The following is a 21,697-nucleotide window of genomic DNA, read 5'->3' as shown; positions in this document are numbered from 1 at the left end:
TTCGAGAACTCCCTGCTATCACCATCTGAAGCTGCCCATAGCCTGGGCATAACTTTGGACAACTAGTTCTAGTTCTCCACTCGTGTCAAATCTAACCCGGTCTTGCAAATTTCTCTTTTGTAACATACGAAGGATTTGGCCCTTTCTCTCACAGGAAGCTACCCAGGTGCTTGTGCAGTCTCTTGTTATCTCAAAGCTAGACTACTGCAACTCGCTACTTGCTTGTTTTCCTCTAAGAGCCATCAGACCTCTACAACTTGACAAGAATGCAGCAGCATGACTGGTCTTCAATCTTCTGAAATGTACACATTACTCCACTGCTGTGCTCCCTTCAATGGCTCGCAATAGCTGCACGCATCAGAATTAACACCTTGATGCTTGCCTACAAAGCCAAAAATGGATCAGGCCCTTCATAAATGAGGACAATGGTCAAAGCCAGATCCGTACATCAAGTACTTCAAACCTCAAGTACCGCTCAGCTTGAAATACCTTGCTTCAGGACTCATGGACGACAAGCAGTGATACTATTTTCTGTCCTGGCTCCAAGATGGTGGAATGAACTCCCACTTTCTGTGAGGACAGCAGAGTCCCTTGCAGTCTTCAAACACAGACTGAAGACCCATCTATTTGGATTTTAAGCGAGTTTGAAAAAATTCAGTTTTAATATGTTGATGGTTAGAATCCAGAATCCAGTTTTAATATGTTGATGGCTTAATTGTGGCCTCATTGTGTCTGTGCTCCAACAGGTCAGGTGAAAGTGTTCAGGGCTCTATTCACCTTTGACCCAAGGACGGTGAGTTATCAATTAATGCCCTCAGACTTCCCTCACACTTCTTATTCCCACTAACACACTACCCCTATCCACACACTGCCCCATTTACACATACATAGAATCAGCTCCTAACCCTCAGTGTTCCTCTGTTTTAGCCAGATGAGCTCTACTTTGAAGAAGGAGATATTTTATACATCTCAGACACTGTGAGTTCCTCTTTATTTCTCTCTCTTTGTGTGAGACAGGGATGTGTAGCCTTGTTGATGTTTTGTGCTCTGTGCATTTAGAGTGACAGCATCTGGTGGAAGTGTGTTTGTGTGTGTGTGTGTGTGTGTAGTCTGGTTGATGTTTTGTGTTCTGTGAGTTTAGAGTGATAGTAACTGGTGGAAGTGTGTTTGTGTGTGTGTGTGTGTAGTCTGGTTGATGTTTTGTGTTCTGTGAGTTTAGAGTGATAGTAACTGGTGGAAGTGTATTTGTGTGTGTGTGTGTAGTCTGGTTGATGTTTTGTGTTCTGTGAGTTTAGAGTGATAGTAACTGGTGGAAGGGGACATGCAGAGGACGGACTGGCCTTATTCCTAGTAACTATGGTGAGTGAACGCACACACACAGACACACACACACACGCAGGTCCATAGACCATCACCACAGTGAGTGTTTTGGTGTAAACACACATAGTTTGACTTTGGTTAAAGAGCAGGAGAGGGTTTCCCAAACTTTCCTAAGACTAGCTTGCTGTGTTAATGGACTGATGCAGGAAAGGTTAACTGTGTATCTACATCTATAATTTTCATAATAATATTTTCTGGTATAATAATGAGAAAATATATGTAAATATATTTAAATCTGTGGTTTGGTTTTCTGCTGGTGGTGCTTTTCCAGCGCAGGTGCAGAGCTGGGGGTCAACAAAGAGCTACTATATATTTCATAGTTTTGGAGATTAAAAAGGTTTTGGAACAAACACACATTTTTAATTACATCGTTCTTAACGAAGTTCATAAGTTGCTAAGATGAATCATTATTGGGAAACACAGTTTCATTTTTGGTGTGTGTTTTTTCTGTTGCTGATGAAACCTTTTTCCTGTTCCACAGTGGTGTGTGTTTTTGCTGTTGCTGATGAAACTTTTTCCTGTTCAACAGTGGCTGAGCAAGCGGAGTCCATCGACAACCCCATGCATGAGGCAGCAAAGAGAGGTGCTGCCTACTTCACACTTTATCACCTACAAATTAAGAGTACTTAAAGATGGTGTGAGGTGCTGCCTACTTCACACTTTATCACCTCCAAATTAAGAGTACTTAAAGATGGTGTGAGGTGCTGCCTACTTCACACTTTATCACCTACAAATTAAGAGTACTGAAAGATGGTGTGAGGTGCTGCCTATTTCACAATCTTTTAGAAATTGACAAGCTCTTTTAGAATTTTTTTTTGTTTAGAAACTTTTTTAAAGGAACTAAAGGGCCTTTTATTCTTGTGTGAGCCATTTATTTATTTAGCAATCAGAAGTTCTTTAAGCAATTTATTTTTATAACACTTTCCTAAAACACCTTTACTTTCTAATAACTAACCCTATTGGTAAAGTATTCGGTCTGAGTTGGCCCTGAGCTCTGTAATAAAAACAAAAATCTGGTTCCAGCATACAGGTTTTCAAACCAGCAGGAGATGCCCTTGATATGACTAATTATCACAACTAATCACCTGGTGCACGTAATCAACTGTTACAACTGTGCGTTTGTGTGTGTGTGTGTGTGGACGTGCGTGTGCATTCATATGTGCATATGCAGGTAATCTGAGCTGGCTGAGGGAGTGTCTGGACAATAAGGTCGGCATTAATGGTCTGGACAAGGCAGGAAATACAGCTCTGTACTGGGGTTGTCATGGAGGCCACAGAGGTGAGAGCATGAATATGCACATATGAACACACCCACACCTGTATAAAACATGATGAATATGCTTGCACACATGAACACACCCACACCTTTATAAAACATGATGAATATGCATGTGTAGCAGTTTTAACTCTTTAATAAATCGTCAATCACAGTTGATAAGGTTATTTGGGACACCACCCTGATTAGGAAAATTTTGTAATTTTAATTAATTTATTAATGATTAGTAATTTAGTCTCAGCTCATGAAAGTCACTAATTCATGACATGATTATTTCTTGTCTATCAAACATTACAATATCACTCAGGGGCTCACATACCTAATAACCAAGGCATTTTTACTGAATAAGCAGAGAAAAGAAAAACACACAATAATCATTGACTAAGATTCGATTAATGACCAGGAGTGTCTAGTTCACTAGAATCAGTATAATAACAATCCAACAGTGCACACAGCCAGTGATGATGAAATCAAGATTCTAGGACCGAGGGATTGGAGCTGGCTCGGTTAGAGAGCCAGTATAACCAGGCTGGTAAGAGCTTTCTGCATTCCAGTCTGTGTGTTTTTGACACCTAAGAAGAGAGGAAGGGTATAAAAGCCAGGCCAGCATGGTGAGTTATCAGGATGTTTATGGTTTTGTTGCTCAGCATCAAGGAGCCAGGGGGGTCTTGGGTCCTGTCCATGGCCTTGGTGTGAAAGAAAGCCCACACTGACCAGATCAAAGTTTCATCAGAGGGACAATTTATATATCTTCACTACATATGAACACATCAACTCTCGTGGAAAACCTGATGAATGTGCATGCACATATGAACACACCCACACTATTAACCTGAGTCCGTTAACCTGTGTTTTTGTGATTGGGTGCACGTGTGTGTTTCTAGATGTGGTAGAGATGTTACTAATGCAGCCGAACTGTGAAATCAATCAGCAGGTGAGTCCACAAAAGAGTGAGTGATTTAGTTTAATCTGTGAAAGTCACTGAAAGAGCGCTGCATTAAGGTTTAAATGAGTAATCCTCATTAGGGACGTACGTATATATGCTTTTGGCCTATAGATGGCTTTGTATAGTTTGTAAGACTTTGTAAAGCTAATGTAGGTGTTATGGTTTATAACATTGTAACACTAATGTAGGTGTTATGGTCTGTAACACTGAAACACTAATGAAATTGTTATGGTCTGCAACACTGAAACACTAATGAAGGTGTTGTGGTCTGTAACACTGAAACACTAATGAAGGTGTTGTGGTCTGTAACACTGAAACACTAATGAAGGTGTTGTGGTCTGTAACACTGAAACACTAATGAAGGTGTTGTGGTCTGTAACACTGAAACACTAATGAAGGTGTTGTGGTCTGTAACACTGAAACACTAATGAAACTGTTGTGGTCTGCTACACTGAAACACTAATGAAACTGTTGTGGTCTGTAACACTGAAACACTAATGAAGGTGTTGTGGTCTGCAACACTGTAACACTTGTTTTTCCTCCAGAATAAACTGGGAGACACACCTCTGCATGCCGCTGCGTGGAAGGGCTATTCAGACATAGTGGAGATGCTTCTCAACAGGAGTAAGTAACAAGTGGCCAACTAACCCTCCCCACCATGTTACCTTCTCTACCTCTTTATGACTTCAGTTCATTTGGTTGAATTTATAAAGCACATTTAAAAACAATTACAGTTGACCAAAGTGCTGTACAACTAGACCATTTAAAGATTTATATACAAATAATAAAACCTTAAATTTAATCATAAAATGTACAGGAAGCCAGTGAAGGGCAGCCACCAATGTAGGGGAGATGTGTTTATGTTCACACTTATGAATTCACTATAGGGGAGATGTGTTCATGTTCACACTTATGAATTCACTGTAGGGGAGATGTGTTCATGTTCACACTTATTAATTCACTTATTAATTCACTATAGGGGAGATGTGTTCATGTTCACACTTATTAATTCACTATAGAGTACGTTCATGCTTGCGTGCATCTGTAATTCTGTACCCACTGTAAATGTGAGAAGGTAGTCTGCATAATACTGTCATACAGGTCATTGCAGTAGTCAAGTCGGGATGAAATAAAAGCATCTTTGACCCTCTGAAAATTGTTAAAACATAAAAAGGACTTAAACTGAGTGATTTAACTACCTAACTTTTCTGTTTATCCAATTTAAAATCACTATCTATTATCAATCCTAGATTTTTACAGTAGGTCTTCCAGTGAATGTAGAGCCATCGGATGGGCTTCACAGGCACTCCTAGGGCCAAAAATTAAAAGATAGATTTTTTTCATTAAAATTAAAAACAATTAAGGCCGTCCAAGGTTTTCCATTCTCAAGGAGGTCCAATAAATAAATAATTATTTTCTTTCAGCTCTAACATGAGGTACATAAGCAGAGGTCTCCAAATGAGAGCTGAGAATGCTATGGTCTGCTGAGTCAAAAGGTCTAAAAGCACAGGAATGGCAGAGTACCCAGAGTCAGTAGCTGATAATAAATCATTAAAAGAATTAGAAAGAGCAGATTCAGTACTGTGAGAAGCTTTAAAACCCGAATCACATACTTTGAAAAGACCATGTTTTTCTAAAAATGATTGTGTTTTGCATGTACAAGAATAGCTGGGCCAATAGACTCAAAAATCTCTGTAGAGAGAGCAAGGCAGGGCAACATCTGTGGGAGAAGCCGATAGGTTCAAATGACCAGTTATTTCGAGTTTGAGTACAAAAACATACCACTGAGTTCAGTACACTGATTTAAATTACCCATCTGACTAGATTTTCATACAACAATGTACCACAGATTATAGTAATGTCCTACTGATTAAATTATCATACAATAATGTCCCACTGATTAGCTTGTCATACAGTAATGTACTACTAAAATAAGATAAGATTAGATTATCGTCCCACTGATTAGATTACCATTTAGAACTGGAATTGGACTCCCTGAAATAGCAAGATCACTGCATAGCAAACTTGGTAGGGTTTTTAGCTGCCGACTGCAAAATGCTGAAATTGTTTATGGTCAAAATAATCGTGGCTGTTTTATAACTGTTAGTTGTAGGGTACATGTGCTCCCTCCTCTCTAATAGAAGCGGTTAGGGTTGGGGTACATGTGCTCCCTCCTCTCTAATAGAAGTGGTTAGGGTTGGGGTACATGTGCTCCCTCCTCTCTAATAGAAGCAGTTAGGGTTAGGGTACAGGTGCTCCCTCCTCTCTAATAGAAGCGGTTAGGGTTAGGGTACATGTGCTCCCTCCTCTCTAATAGAAGCGGTTAGGGTTGGGGTACATGTGCTCCCTACTCTCTAATAGAAGCGGTTAGGGTTGGGGTACATATGCGCCCTCCCCTCTAATAGAAGTGGTTAGGGTTGGGGTACATGTGCTCCCTCCTCTCTAATAGAAGTGGTTAGGGTTGGGGTACATGTGCGCCCTCCCCTGTAATAGAAGTGGATAGGGTTAGGGTACATGTGCTCCCTCCTCTCTAATAGAAGCGGTTAGGGTTGGGGTACATGTGCTCCCTCCTCTCTAATAGAAGCGGTTAGGGTTGGGGTACATGTGCTCCCTACTCTCTAATAGAAGCGGTTAGGGTTGGGGTACATATGCGCCCTCCCCTCTAATAGAAGTGGTTAGGGTTGGGGTACATGTGCTCCCTCCTCTCTAATAGAAGTGGTTAGGGTTGGGGTACATGTGCGCCCTCCTCTCTAATAGAAGTGGTTAGGGTTGGGGTACATGTGCGCCCTCCCCTGTAATAGAAGTGGATAGGGTTAGGGTACATGTGCTCCCTCCTCTCTAATAGAAGCGGTTAGGGTTGGGGTACATGTGCTCCCTCCTCTCTAATAGAAGCGGTTAGGGTTGGGGTACATGTGCTCCCTACTCTCTAATAGAAGCGGTTAGGGTTGGGGTACATATGCGCCCTCCCCTCTAATAGAAGTGGTTAGGGTTGGGGTACATGTGCTCCCTCCTCTCTAATAGAAGTGGTTAGGGTTGGGGTACATGTGCGCCCTCCCCTGTAATAGAAGTGGTTAGGGTTGGGGTACATGTGCTCCCTCCTCTCTAATAGAAGTGGTTAGGGTTAGGGTACATGTGCTCCATTGGTCAGGCATCTTTGGACACAAGAATGGGCAATATGCACAAATTGTTGTAAGCTTGAAGCTTTTTCTGAAAAATGTTTACATGAAGAGAAACCTCAAAATGGATCCAAAAATAGCAGCAGTGACAGCTTTGCTCACAGTATTGCTCACTTAGTTAATGTGAAACCACTATAGTTAGATTTTTCAACAAATATGTTTCTTATGAGATTATCCTTATTACATGTTGAGATGGAGTGGATTTTGTTACATGAATAAAAACCTACATTTAGAACAGTGTCAGATATGGTGTGAATGAACCTTTTGACCAAGAGCACTGTAACATATCTCCAGGACTGCCAGGACTGCCAGTGATGTTGTAGTGCTGGTGGTCTGTCTGTGTAGACAGCAAGACTTGCACATTTTAACCAATGCTGTGTGTGTGTGTGTGTGTGTGTGTGTGTGTGTGTGTGTGTGTGTGTGTGTGTGTGTGTGTGTGTGTGTGTGTGTGTGTGTGTGTGTGTGTATAGATGCCAGAACAGACATTCTAAACAATGAGAAGAAAACAGCACTGGAGATGGCCACTAATGCCCAGTGTGCATCTCTGCTGAAGAGAAAGCAGGGGGGTGGTAAGTCTTGAAAGCTCAACCATTTTAACCATTATCTCCAACCCTAACCCCTAACTTTAACCATTATCTCCAATGCTAACCCCTAACTTTAACCATTATCTCCAATGCTAACCCCTAACTTTAACCATTATCTCCAACGCTAACCCCTAACTTTAACCATTATCTCCAACACTAACCCCTAACTTTAACCATTATGTCCAACGCTAACCCCTAACTTTAACCATTATCCCCAACCCTATCATTAGTCTCTGCTTGAAAAGGAGTCAAGGGACTCTAATGTTCAATTTTTAACTTCTAAGTACTAGTTGTAACCTTCAGATATAGTCCGAACTGCAGATCTAGTTCTAATTCACAGATCTAGTCCTAACCTTCAGATCTAGTCCTAATCCCCAGATCTAGTCCTAACCCTTAGATCTAGTCCTAATCCTCAAATCTAGTCCTAGACCTCAACCCTACATATAATCCTCAGATCCAGTCTTAACCGTCAGATGTAGTCCTAATCCCCAGATCTACTACTAACCCTCAGATCTAGTCCCAATCCGCAGATCTAGTCCCAATCCGCAGATCTAGTCCTAACCCGCAACATAATGATGGTCTGAGTTGAATACAGTGATGCCACATAACAATTGAAAATAATGTGGAATACTGATTCCAGAACATTCATAATTAATTCTAATCATGTTCGTGAGTACTTTTAGTATTTTAAACTTAAATTATCACAGTACAAATTACACTTTATTTTAAGTTGATGTACAGATGTAGAATTACACTCTGTTTTAGGATGATGTAGAATTACACACTCTGTTTAATTAAGAGTTTGGTCTGTGTTATTCCAGAGATATCACACACACAGTAATGCAAAGAGGTAGATGATAACTGTGTGTGTGTGTGTGTGTGTCTGTTATTCCAGTGAAAACACGCACACACAGTAATGCAGAGGAGTATTTGGATGATGAAGACTCTGACTGAATGATGAAGAGGAGGGGTTTAGAGCATTCCGTAAATAATTACTATCCATACATGTGAATGAGCTTGTATGTTCAACTGATTGAAACTCATGGAGGGTAACTGCCTGCTTTGTGTAAAGGTCTTAAAGCCTTATAAATATAATTACTGCACTGGTTGAGCGAAGAGACAGGGTTGTCTCTGCTTATGATGGACTTTCAGTGAAATCTCATTGGTGTCGCTTAGATCATAACCCTAGCCTTAACATTAACAGCATGCACCGCTGTGGGAGTATCTGAGTCTCTTACTGCCCTGTAATTTTCAACCAGAACCAAATATTCATATAGTAAATTAATTTCCCATGAACTCTAGTTGCGTTACCTAGGTTAGGGTTGCCAAAAAAAGTTAGGTTGGGCGGTAACAGCTGGAGCTCCCCCTGGTGGCTCTGAGCGAGTAGGTGTATGGGTGATTTATTTGTACTTCCTGAAAGGCTTCTGTGTTGCATGTTTGGTTAGGGGGGAAGCAAATATGCAATTAAATCTGGTAATAATGTGTTCTTGCAATGTTTTTATTTACGCTGCTCGCCTCATAGCAGTGGTGTAGTTTATGTAATAGGGTTAGGGTATATGCTGTACACCCAATAAGGAATTCTTCATATACCATTTAAAAATGTTTTCCATATACCCACTTAAAATGCACAAGAACACATAACAGCTTTGTGAAAGCTTTCACTTCAGCAATTGTGTTTAGCAAATGCTGGGTATTTTTGCAGGGGAAGATATTTGCAGTCACTTGAACTAGCAACAGGATTTAGCAGACACTTTTGTCCAAAGCAACTTAGTTATGACTGAGTACAACTTGCTACATACAAAGAAAGAAAAAGGGAGACACATTGTAGGGAATGCTAACAATCCTTTAATCTTTAATTCCTCAGAATTACACCTACAATGCCAGATCCCTCCACCCGGGGCAAAAACCACCTTGTGTGCCAGTCAAAGAGGAAAAGCCCCAGTCTACCCACGTTTTTGCAACAGGGTTAATTCCTCAGCTGGAATCAAGTTTACTTGTCTGCCAAAGGTCACTGCTAGTGTCTTCCGATATTTTATGATCTGTAGTAGCCAGGGCAACTACTCCTGAATACAGGGGCCCAGATGATGGTGTACACTATCATCACTGTAGTGTTTATACCCTTTAAACGAATGCAGCATTGCTCATGACACAACTTTCATTGTCCACATAACTGTCATTTCTCAGATGTAACAAACGCCAGCTAAATGATAAATGCTCAGATGACTTGTTCATAGCACGAAGTCCGAGGGATCGACAGTGACGATCAGTTGTTTGGGTAGCAGGTTGTAAAATACCCCATTAAGGTTGTGTCATCAGTTGGTTCTTTCAGCAAACAGTCAACACCACCTATGACCAGGAAGTGACCATCTCCCCACGCATACGACAATGGATGGTTCAACAAAGCCTATAAAAAGAACAAGAGAGAGAAAAGGGGAACCAAGAAAAAGGAATACACATACATTTTATATATATATATATATACACACACACACACATCATAAAAGGTTGTATATAGTCAGGCAGAAAAGGCAATATCTGGATCACAGATTACGAGCTGATAGTTTCGTTTCCACTTACTCCCACAGAATTAATAGCCCCTGAAACAGGACCTTCAAGTTCAAGTTCAAGTTTGGTTTATTCGTCACACACAGTCATACACAGTATAACTCGCAGTGAAATGGTGGAGAGTGCTCTGTCCAAACTGAGGAAAAGAAAATGGGTGCATAGAGAAAAATATATATATGCAGATAAATATATATATTCTATGTATGTACAAAATATATTAATGTATGTACAATATATGTATATTATAATTATATACACAATGTACAATGTATATGGTTGGGTATATATGTACACAATCTACAGAATGTACAGTGCAGGTGTAATATGGTTGGGTATATATGTACACAATCTACAGAATGTACAGATCCATTTTGAAATAATAACATCTACATTTGTTGTGTAACAAGGTAATTGAGTATAAATCTATATATACAGATGTACAGATATACAGTTATGTTACATGGTGGTCCCCACAGTTTATCAGTTTCCCTGATTCAGGGTCCGAATGGCCTGTGGGAAGAAGCTACTCTTCAGCCTCTCTGTCTTGGTCTTCAGGGAGCTAAAGCACCTCCCTGACCTCAACAGAGAGAAGAGTCTATTGTTGGGATGGGTGGGGTCCTTCACAATTTTCCTGGCCTTGGTCTGGCACCGCTTGTAGTAGATGGTCTGCAGGTCAGGAAGTTCTGTGTGAGTGATGCGCTCTGCTGAACGCACTACCCTTTGGAGTGCTTGTCTGTCCTGCTTGGTGCTATTCCCAAACCAGACTGATGTTCCCCGTGAGGATGCTCTCGATAGTGCAGGTGTAGAAGTTCCGCAGTACTTTGGAGGGCAGTCTGAAGTCTCTTAGGCGTCTGAGGTGGTAAAGACGCTGACGAGCCTTCTTTGCCAGGGAGTTGGTATGGTGGGACCAGGACAGGTCCTGCGAGAGGTGAACTCCAAGGTACCTGAAACTATCTACTCTCTCCACTGTGGTTCCACTGATCCTCACAGGTTGGTAGTGCTGCTCCTGCTTCTTGCTGCAATCCACGATCAGATCCTTTGTCTTACTGACGTTTAGGAGGAGATTATTTTCCTGGCACCAGTTTTCCAGGTGTTTAATCTCCTCCAGGTAGGCCCTCTCGTCGTTGTCCGAGATCAGACCCATGACAACGGTGTCGTCAGCAAACTTGACAATGATGTTGGAGCTGGAAGTGGCTGTGCAGTCGTAGGTGTACAGTGAGTAGAGCAGGCTTTGAGTACCCTCCTGCAGATACCGTCTGGTCCAGCCGCCTTCCTGGTATTCACCCTTTTAAACACTCTCCTCACGTCACTCTCCGTTAGCATTAGCGCTGCTAGATGTAGCCTCGAAGCGAGCAAAGAATGTATTCAGCTCGTTCGCCAGAGACTCATCCCCACTCATCAGCCCAGAGGGTGGGCTCCTGTAGTCCGTGATCATCCGTAGTCCCTGCCACAGGGATCTAGAGCCACTCTGCTGGAACTGTGTCTCTAGTTTCTTCCTGTAGCGCCGCTTCGCCTCCCTCACCGCCCTGCGCACTCCGTATGCTGCGGACTTGTACTCGTCCATGTTTCCGCTGATGATCCCCGCATTGTAGGCAGCAGTTCGAGAGTTCAGAGCCTCGCGGATGGTTCTGTCCACCCAGGGCTTCTGGTTGGAAAACTTCTTGATGGTGATTCTTGGGATCGTGTCGTCCACCAGTTTCCCAATAAATCCTACTACTGCCTCCGTAAACTCGCTGACATCATCAGTGCTGCGCCGGAACATGTCCCAGTCCGCGTCATCCAGAGCGTCCTGCAGAGCGGCCACCGATTGGTCTGTCCAGCGCGCGACCTCCCTCTGAACCGGAGCTTCCAGTTTCAGCCTTTGTTTATATTTTGGTAGGAGGAAGATGGCGGTGTGGTCCGACTTACCAAACGGTGGATGAGCTAGTGCCTTGTAGCTGTCCTTGTATGGGGTGTAGCAGTGGTCTAGTGTCCTATTTCTGTGTGTTTAATTGTGCTTTCCTTAATAGTTGTACCATGTTTTGGGGCAACATCATACCTATACATGAGAGTCGGAACCTCTTGAATTAAATCTTCATCACAGCTCAGTCCTAACACTTGTGATAAAATCATTCTGTAATCATATCCTCATAGATGTAATAACTAAGGGCTATTAATTGAATAAGCAGAGATAAGAAAAACATTCTCTACAAACACTAAGATTCTACCAATGACCAAGAGGAGTATTGAGTTTACTAGTATCACTGTAATAACAATCATAACAATGCAACTAAGCCAGAATTAACAAATGATTTATACACACACGCACTAATTCACTGCCTGTTCTAATCGGGGGGGCCTTAATATTTTTTAACATCTTTTTCACGACTAACATGTATCCATTAAGGCATTTCATCTGTTGCCACACAATGCTTCACCTGGTTTCCTAGGGAGCCAAAGTTTGATTAGCGCCTCGTCTGCAGGTATGTTGGGGTGAGTTGGTTGACCTGTGGGAGGTGGAAGAGAGGCAGCTACATTAGCTTGTCTGCTGCTGATTTGTTGATCTGAGTGGCTGTGTACTCTGTCACAATCGTGTCCATGTTGACATCAATCTTTGGGCCTGGTTTTCCTCTGACCCACGGTGTTGAGAACGGGCACACCATCAAATTTTCAAAAGGAGACAATTTTGTTGTTGCATTCAGTCATTTGCATATCATGCTGCACTGCTGCTTCTCTGTTGCATTGCTTTAGTTAATCTGATATTAATATTATCAATCAATCATCAATAGTGTCTGCTGTTAATATTATCAAACCTCCCCTTTTGTGCAACATGAAAATGTCACACAAGAAATGATAAAAGATTTAGGTAATGCAATGCAGCCGTCAGGTCAGGTAAGAATGCCATCAGTACCTCAAGTGCAGTTATTTGCAACATCAAGTCAACATCTGCTTGTTCACTACTTTCTTGTATTATGGCGACGTCGGTCCAGCACGGGTCAGTGGCTACAGTATGTGATAGGAAGGTGTCAGTACAGTCCGATGGACCGCTCTATGGCCTCACTGTCCCCTCTTTTGGCTCAAGTTTGTCTACTTCATCAGCCAATAAATTCCTAGTGGCCTCCTGACTAGACCCTGGGGACTCGTGTCTCTTAGTTTTTACTATAACCAATTTTGTTGCCAGATTACACGCATACAAAAGATCAGAAATAAGTTTGTAATGGGAATTGTGCTCATCATCAGCTGTGTGAAAGCCTCTTCGCGACCAAATTCAACCAACGACATTTGCAACACCAAATGTGTAGCAACTATCTGTATAGATTGTTAGTGGGTGATCTGTGTACACAGAACATGCTCTAATTAAACTGACGAGTGCCATCTGCTTGTGCTGAATTTTAGGGAAGTGCCTGGGCTTCTAAAAATAATGTCAAACAGCATAACCACAAAGAAAAAACATTGCCTGGTTTAAAACAGGAACCATCAACACTTTGTCCAATAATTCTAAAGATCAAGATCAAATCTGCTTGCAGATTCTTCCACAACTTCTCTTGAACAGTCATATGTTTCAGCTAAGAACTCAGGCAAGGATAGCATTTGATGTAAGTATTATGCTGTTGACTGAGGCTTTAATAGTTAAATTGCTTGTGCATGTCAAAATATTTTTATAGCCTCTTTGCCTTTGTGCCGTCATGTGCTGTGTTGATAATATATTGAGAATCACTAACACCTGATGTGAAGTATAGAAAGTTAAGGATGTGATAAAACAGTTGTTTCTGCATCCGTGATCGTAATAGCTGCTGCTGCCACAGCTCATAGTCAGGCAATTAAGCCTCGCACTACCGCATCTAAGGTTTTGGACAGGTATGCCACAGGACATCAATCTTTGGGCCTGATTTTTCTCTGACCCACGGTGTCGAGAACGGGCGCCACATCAAAATTTCAAAAGGAGACAATTTTGTTGTGTTCAGAGTCATTTGCATCTCACACTGCATTGCTGCTTCTCTGTTGCATTGCTTTAGTTAATCTGTTATTAATATTATCAATCAATCATCAACAGTGTCTGCTGTTAATATTATGAAAAAAACCCTTTTGTGCAACACTTGGACAGATTACAAGCAGCTGATGTGTTTTTGGAAACAAAATTGGCACCCACTTACTCCCACAGAATTAATAGCACCTGAAACAGGACCTTCATTGATTGCTGCTAGTTGATGAACAAGTTGCTCTAGCATCAACCAAAAACTAAATTTACGACCATCTACACATAACTCTAGTAGTCTGTTTTACTGTAACAAATGTCATTGTTTCTGAAAACATACTCGTTGAGTTTTGGGGTGCATTCTGCAGACAGGCCTAGTCGCTATTTAATCTCCAGACAGTGGGCTCTCCAGTATTTGTTATAGGTCCCTCATTTTTCGCCCTCCTTAGTTTGTGCATTTGACTTTTATTTAGAGTCGTTGGACATCTTTTTATCTACAATTCCTAACCCAGTGCCTATCTTCTACTAATTTCTGTGTGTTTAATTGTGCTTTCCTTAATAGTTGTACCATGTTTTGGGGCAACATCATACCTATACATGAGAGTCGCAACCTCTTGAATTAAATCTTCATCACAGCTCAGTCCTAACACTTGTGATAAAATCATTCTGTAATCAGGTCCTGATAGTTGTGAAGTGTGTCGGCAAAATGATACGGTTGTTTTACTGACGTTAAGCTTGAAACAATTTGCTTGATGACATTAATATCAGGAGCAGATAATTTTACAGTAGTTCCTGAAAGAGAAAAGGTGCATCTACATTGCAGTTTTCATATCGGTCGCTGTCATCTGAACACCAACCCTAGAGTCAGGTTAACCCTCTCCCTAACCCTAGAGTCAGGTTAACCCCCACACTAATCGTAGAGTCAGGTTAATCCCACCCTAACCCTAAGTGCTATGCTATGTTCTGAGGTACTTTTGCCTGGGGGTGGGGGTGGTTAGGGTTAGGGTTACGTTCCTGGAGCTCGTCAAGCACAGGATAGAGGGGTTCCTGGCATTGTGCCTATGAGAGCACAACCTGGTGCTAATTAAAATGCATACTCCACAATAAATTTAGTATAACACTGTAACGGTTTTAACACTTTTAATAAATTGTCACTTACAGTTGATAAGGTTAATTGGAGCACCATTCTGATTAACAGGAAACATTTATTAATTTTAATTAATTTATAAATGATTAATAATTCAGTCTCCACTCATGGAAATTGCGAGGTCAATGCATGATTATTTCTTGTCTACCAAACATTATAATGTCACTCTTGACTCATAGACATAATAACTAAGGGATATTAATTGAATAAGCAGAGATAAGAAAAACATTCACTACAATCACTAAGATTCTACCAAGAGGAGTATTGAGTTTACTAGTAGCACTGTAATAACAATCATAACAATGCAACCAAGCCAGAATTAACACAAATGATTCATGGTGGATAAAAGTAGCAAACTTGGCTAATAAAGAAGAAAGAAACAAAAAGGAAAAGAAATTGAACATTTACACATTTTACTATGTGTAATAACCAAAGAGTCCTCAGTACTGCACCCTACAAAACATTTACACATTTTATTATGTGTAATAACCACACAGCCCTCAGTACTGCACTCTACAAAACATTTACATTTATGGCATTGAGCACTTTTATCCACTTTTAAGCATCTTACAATTATCACTAATGCAATTCAAGCAACTGAGGGTTAAATGGAGGCCTTGCTCATCCAAACCCTCCAATTCCAATGTATCAGCTGGACATCCATGATGTGAGTCTGCTGTTCCACCACATCCCAATAGTGTCTGTTGGACTGAGATCTGAGGAGGACATTTGAGTACAGGGAACTCTCTCTAATGTTCAAGAAGCAGTCTGAGATGATTTGCGCTTTATGACACGGTGCTTTATCCTACTGGAAGTATCCATGAGTGGACGGTACACTGTGGTCATAAAGGGATGGACATGGTCAGCAGCAATACTCAGGTAGGCTGTGGTGTTTAAAGGATGCTTAATTGGTATTAAGGGGCCCAAAGTGTGCCAAGAAAATATCCCCCACACCATTACACCACCACTACCAGCCTGAACTGTTGATAGGGCAGGAAGGATCCATGCTTTTATGTTTCAACTGTTGCTCACTGGATCATTTCTCTTCTTCTGACCATTCTCTGTAAAGCCTGGAGATGGTTGAAAATCCCAGTAGATCAGCAGTTTCTGAAATACACAGACCAGCCTGTCTAACACAAATAAACATGCCATGTTCAAAGACACTTAAATCACTTTTCTTCCCCATTCTGATGCTCAGTTTGAACTTCATGTCATGTGTACATGCCCAAATGTATTGATTTGCTGTCATCTGATTGGCTAATTAGATATTTGCATTAATGAGCAGTTGATCAGGTGTGCCTAATGTAGTGGCTGGTGAGTGTATATTGACAGAATTACATTTAAATTTACATTTACATTTATGGCATTTAGCAGACGCACTTATCCAGAGCGACTTACAAAAGTGCTTTGTCATTTCCTCAGAATATATCCTTGAACAGTACAGTAGGTTAGAGTCCAACATAGCAATGAACTAGAATACTGTATAAGTACAGGAATCAATGCTGATGCCTAGAAATACAAAATACATTAGGTCTATCTTAAATAATGATAAGTGCAATAAACAATAAGTGCTAGAGTTTGTTACACAACATAATAAACAATACCCTACAATAAGTCCTAATTTACTCAGTCAATATGGGAACAGGGTCAGTTGTCCTTTAAATATTCTGGAAATAGATGGGTCTTCAGTCTGCGTTTGAAGACTGCAAGGGACTCTGCTGTCCTCACAGCAAGTGGGAGTTCATTCCACCATCTTGGAGCCAGGACAGAAAATAGTCTCACTGCTTGTCGTCCATGAGTCCTGAAGCAAGGTATTTCAAGCGGAGCCGTACTTGAGGTTTGTAGTACTTGATGTTCGAAGTACTTGATGTACGGATCGGGCTTTGACCATTGTCCTCATTGATGAAGGGCCTGGTCCATTTTTGGCTTTGTAGGCAAGCATCAAGGTTTTAAATCTGATGCGTGCAGCTATCGCGAGCCAATGAAGGGAGCGCAGCAGTAGAGTAACGTGTGAATTTCAGAAGATTGAAGACCAGTCATGCTGCTGCATTCTTGTCAAGTTGTAGAGGTCTAATGGCTCTTAGAGGAAAACAAGCAAGTAGTGAGTTGCAGTAGTCTAGCTTTGAGATAACAAGAGACTGCACAAGCACCTGGGTAGCTTCCTGTGAGAGAAAGGGACAAATCCTTCGTATGTTACAAAAGAGAAATCTGCAAGTCCAGGTTAGATTTGACACGAGTTGAGAACGACAACTAGTTGTCCAAAGTTATGCACAGGCTATGGGCAGCTTCAGATGGTGATAGCAGGGAGTTCTCGAAGGAAACTGTGAGGTCATGGTAAAGGTTGGGAGTACCTGGGATGAACAGAAGCTCGGTTTTACTGGGGTTGAGCTTCAAGTGGTGGGCTGTCATCCATGTCGCAATGTCAGTCAAGCATGCTGAGATACGTCTCGAGACCTGCGTGTCAGAGGGTGGAAAAAGAAATAATTGAATATCATCGGCATAGCAGTGGTAGGAGAAACCATGAGAAGATATTACATCATGAAGAGAATGAGTATACAAAGAGAAGAGAAGGGGGCCTAATACTGAGCCTTGTGGAACACCAGTGGAAAGTCTACATGGTTTGGAAGTGGATCCTCTACATGTCACCTGATAGGACCATCCCTCCAGATTGGACTGAAACCATCTCCATGCAGAGCCAGTCACACCAAGCCTGGAGAGAACAGAGAGAAGAGTGCTGTGATTCACTGTGTCAAAGGCTGCAGAAAGGTCTAGAAGAATCAAAACAGATGACAGTTTGGCAGCTTTAGTGGCATGAAGTTTCTCCGTAACTGCTATGAGGGCTGTTTCTGCAGAATGTGCCCCTGTGTAGCCAGACTGATTGGGATCATGCAGCTGGTTCTGGGTGAGGAAAAGAGACAATTGATTGTAAACTGCTTGTTTGAGGGCTTTTGAGAGGAAAGAGAGAAGTGAGACCGATCTGTAGTTGGTAACGTTGGAGCCATCAAGTGTGGCCTTCTTGAGGATTGGTACCGCCCTGGTGGTTTTGAGTGCAGTTGGCACATATCCAGAAGGTAAGGAGTTGTTGATGGTAACAGAGATGAAAGGAAGCTGATCTCTTGCGACTGTCTGGAACAGAGTGGAAGGAATCGGATCCAGCGGGAATGTAGTTGGAATGCTGTAATGTAGCTGAAGAATTTCGTCTGAGGAGAGAGGAGAAAAAGAAATCAGAGAGTTGGATGTAATGTGCTGGCCGAGTGCCGAAGGGTGTGGAGCAGGACGCACAGACTCTTTCAACATGAACGAACATTTAAGTACATAAAACATAGCGGCACTCAGATATAACACAAGCAGTAAATGTGAACACTTAATGTTTAACACTGAACAGAGCAATGAACATGACTACCTTTAACAATGACAACGCTACATCAACAATGACCAACACCCAGCACACAAGGACACTGGTTTATATACATAATGACAAGACAATGTGCAGGTGTGTGCAGGTGTGGCCACAAACAAATATCCTTCCACAGGTGGCGGGCAAAACCCTGTGACTTGCAGGAGGCGAACGTTCCGTGACAGCACCCCCTCCCAAGGGACGCGGCTCCCGATGCGTCCGTCCAATGAACATGAACCTCCAGGCACCGTATAAATGTAATACAAACACAGCATGACAATTACCGGTGCCCACCCAGTACCAGGCGGGCCAGGTGCTGGTAGATGTGGTCATGGACATAGATATGGTCGTGGACATACAGAGGACATAGATATGGTTGAGGACATATAGAGGTCCTAGATGTGGTTGAGGCACACAGACCAATGTTGTTCCCTAATTTTCATAAAAAAAAATAAAAAAAATTAATTCAGTGTCACATGATATGATCATAACGAATCTTCCCACAGAAGTCTTGGAACCCACATCTAACAGCCACCAGTGCCATGGAGGAGGATAACGAATATGAAAACCTTGAGAGCAACTATACAAACATAGACAACTACAATAAGAGGGCAAGAGTACATGAGAGATTCTGCCTGGACACTGAAGTACAGAAACGAGGTAAATGTTCAGATCAACCACAGAATCAAAGGCAGAACAAAGTGAGAATTATTTAGGATCTATATCCCTCTGTAACCAAAGAGAAAATTAACCATTTTTTTAGTTGCCTAATTTCTTTAATTCCCAGTAAAATAAAGTACATCTTTAAAAAAATGACTGGATTTAATTAAAAATAAATAAGGAATGAATGGTTGAAATGTTTGGTTTTGCTGCAGCAGAAACAAAAATCATTTTTTAAATGTTTTTAAGACTGAACAGTGTTAAAAAATGCAGTCCACTCCTGTCTTAAGAACCCTCTTTGTGGAAAAAGACTGTACATATGTTCCACTCAAACAAAAGAGCAAAATCCCTTAGCCAAAAGTAAATAAAACTATTAAAACACTTAAATCATCAAAGAACTATTACAACACTTAAATCATCATTAAAGGAATGTTTTAGATTTTGTCAGATGTAGACTGAAATACATCTGCAAAGCAGACAGCTGGAACATGATGTTTTAAAAAAATAAAGCAACATTTCAGGCTTCTAATAGACAGAAGTTGTGGGTTAAGAAGAAAATAAATAGTATTACTTGAAGTTTCTAGCACATAAAGTAGCAGTCAAAAGTTTGGACACACTTGACAGATGTGTTTTTAATAGTAATAAAGGCATTTTAATCTAATGGATTATGCTTAAATTTGTTTTCAAGAACAATAGAATTTGGGAAAGGTGTTAGCATATACACAAAATCATTTATAAAACACAATTTTAGATTCAAATGATTAGTTCAAATGATTAGATTAGTTCCTCACCCTACAAGTGCTCTGCATATGTGAGAACATCTTGAAGACTGATGTAAAAGCATCGTAGGTTGCTGTCTCATGAAGCTGGTTAAGAGAACACCAAGAGCATGCAGAGCTGTCATCAAAGTATAGGAAAGTTACTTCAAATGATGCAAGCTCTACAATAGACAATATTTATCATAGCATAATCACATATGTGTTATTTCATTTATTTGATACCTTCCCTGTTTTGTTTTAAAGGAGAAAATATTAAAAATAAACAAAGAGTAGGTGTGTAGGTACTTTACCATTGCAGTATAATCTGAAAAGCAGTAGAGGAAGTCTAACTCTGTTGCTGTTGTAACTCTCCCAGGCTGTGAGGGGAGGCAGGCGCGCTCTGGAAAACCAGCTGCAGTGTGTTTGGGGCTGCTGTGTGTTCTCCTGTCAGCTGTTATCATCGGCCTGTGGATAAAACACGATGCAGGCAGAGACCAGTTACAGAGTAGCTATGACAACATGACTAAGGAGAGAGACCAGTTACAGAGTAGCTATGACAACATGATTAAGGAGAGAGACCAGTTACTGGACATTAACAATAATTTGACTTTAGAGAGAGACCAATTACAGAGCAGTTATGATAACCTCACTATGGAAAGAGATGCATTTCAGCAAAAACTGGGTGAGGATGAATAATATTAGTACTACCACAATGGAAAATATACACTTACTGATGAAAATGCATTATTTGCTAAAAGACAGTTTACAGTCACACCACTCTTCACTGTCTTTCTTTTTGAAGAGAGGTGTTTTAAAGGTTGGAGGAAATTTGGAAGCAGCTATTACTACTTTTCTAATGGGAGAAAGAACTGGGCTGAGAGCAGGCAGTACTGTAGAGAGATGGGAGCAGATCTGGTGATCATAAACAGCAGAGAGGAACAGGTGAGGGGAGTGGAGAGAAGACCCTCAGATCTGATAGAAATCTCCTAATTCAACTACATTCTATAGACTGAGTAATCTAGATTATATGTTTAGACTATCAGCACAAATCTCCTTATTCAACTACATTCTATAGACTGAGTAATCTAGATTATATATTTACACTATCAGCACAAATCTCCTTATTCTAATTATATTTTCCTTCCCTCCAGGAGTTCATTAAGGAGGTAAACATATATGCCTGGATTGGTCTCAGTGATGCACAAACAGAGGGGATCTGGAAGTGGGTGGATGGGTCACCACTAACCACTGAGTGAGTAATACAACGTGCCTTTTTCACACATTTGTGAGTGTAGACTACACCCATACACTTTATTTTCTAACATCCTGCGGTCAGTAAACATACATTTGTTCCATTTTTCAATGGCATGCAGGGTGGATTAACTCACTGAAAACAACCTCAAGGTTGCTGTTATGCACCAGTGCCATTTTGTGATTAAAACAAATTAAATGCAGTAAGTTGTAATCTGTGTGCTGTATTCTGTGTGTTGTGTGTTATTCCCAGATACTGGAGGACAGGGGAACCCAATGATACTGGCAAAGATGAAGACTGTGCTGTTTATTTCAATGAAGTTGTCTCTCTGAATACGTGGAATGACATCCCCTGCTCATACGAGGCAGGCTGGATCTGTGAAACTACAGTTGCTCCCACGTGGCTTTAGACATTTACATCAGTTGGTTTCTAAAACCAGTATAATTTTGGAAGGCTGTTAGTCTATAATTTAATTCATTTTCAAAACACACAATTTTAGATGCACCCTCAGTAAATAGTTTTCTTTTAGAACTTTAGTTCCTCACCTTACCAGTGCTCTGCATTTGTGAAAATGTATATGGAAAAGAGAACACCAAGAGCA

The 21,697-nt window shown here is 41.1% G+C and overlaps 3 protein-coding genes across 11 annotated transcripts in view; 2 read left to right on the top strand and 1 right to left on the bottom strand.

The window, feature by feature from the left end:
- Positions 1-425: 425 nt before the first annotated feature.
- Positions 426-8,844, top strand: LOC145651327 (osteoclast-stimulating factor 1-like). Its single transcript, XM_081697767.1, has 10 exons — positions 426-468; positions 747-793; positions 928-978; positions 1,296-1,359; positions 1,910-1,963; positions 2,552-2,659; positions 3,541-3,590; positions 4,148-4,226; positions 7,249-7,347; positions 8,258-8,844. Exons 1-10 carry the CDS (start codon positions 426-428, stop codon positions 8,314-8,316), a joined length of 654 nt encoding a protein of 217 aa, XP_081553893.1. The 3' UTR covers positions 8,317-8,844.
- A 3,077-nt stretch (positions 8,845-11,921) lies between these two features.
- On the top strand, positions 11,922-21,611 carry LOC113568990 (uncharacterized). Of its 8 annotated transcripts, none has more exons than XM_081702179.1 (7): positions 11,922-12,389; positions 13,303-13,502; positions 18,933-19,086; positions 20,221-20,526; positions 20,647-20,786; positions 20,996-21,096; positions 21,349-21,611. In XM_081702179.1, exons 2-7 carry the CDS (start codon positions 13,464-13,466, stop codon positions 21,503-21,505), a joined length of 897 nt encoding a protein of 298 aa, XP_081558305.1. In that variant the 5' UTR covers positions 11,922-12,389; positions 13,303-13,463; the 3' UTR covers positions 21,506-21,611. The 8 variants fall into 8 exon arrangements, with proteins under 8 accessions (XP_081558305.1, XP_081558524.1, XP_081558398.1 ...); XM_081702398.1 differs by adding an exon at positions 18,563-18,683 and having other exon boundaries at positions 11,922-13,502; positions 18,936-19,086; XM_081702272.1 differs by adding an exon at positions 18,563-18,683 and having other exon boundaries at positions 11,922-13,502.
- Positions 19,128-21,697, bottom strand: part of LOC113569083 (SLAM family member 5-like) — a 23,661-nt gene continuing 21,091 nt past the window's right edge. Inside the window, exons 5-6 of one of the 2 annotated variants that reach the window (XM_081701955.1) lie at positions 20,156-20,309; positions 19,128-19,983 (exon numbers count right to left, since the gene is read on the bottom strand). In XM_081701955.1, the coding sequence (XP_081558081.1) occupies positions 20,302-20,309 (8 nt within the window). In that variant the 3' untranslated portion in view covers positions 19,128-19,983; positions 20,156-20,301. The remainder of the gene's footprint in view (positions 19,984-20,155; positions 20,310-21,697) is intronic. The other variant, XM_081701911.1, reaches the window with a different exon arrangement.

This window comes from Electrophorus electricus, chromosome 1 (genome assembly GCF_041902795.1).
Source record: "Electrophorus electricus isolate QZ-2024a chromosome 1, ASM4190279v1, whole genome shotgun sequence".
NCBI lineage: Eukaryota > Metazoa > Chordata > Actinopteri > Gymnotiformes > Gymnotidae > Electrophorus > Electrophorus electricus.
This window is presented reverse-complemented; position numbering and strand designations above follow the sequence as displayed.

Coding starts and splice junctions, on each gene's coding strand:
- LOC145651327 (XM_081697767.1), top strand. CDS start 426: ATGGTCAAAGCCAGATCCGTACATCAAGTACTTCAAACCTCAA. Junction 979..1,295: donor TTTTATACATCTCAGACACT/GTGAGTTCCTCT, acceptor CTGTGAGTTTAG/AGTGATAGTAACTGGTGGAA. Junction 1,360..1,909: donor CCTTATTCCTAGTAACTATG/GTGAGTGAACGC, acceptor CCTGTTCAACAG/TGGCTGAGCAAGCGGAGTCC.
- LOC113568990 (XM_081702179.1), top strand. CDS start 13,464: ATGTTTCAGCTAAGAACTCAGGCAAGGATAGCATTTGAT. Junction 13,503..18,932: donor AGGCAAGGATAGCATTTGAT/GTAAGTATTATG, acceptor ATCTTCCCACAG/AAGTCTTGGAACCCACATCT. Junction 20,527..20,646: donor TGCATTTCAGCAAAAACTGG/GTGAGGATGAAT, acceptor TTCTTTTTGAAG/AGAGGTGTTTTAAAGGTTGG.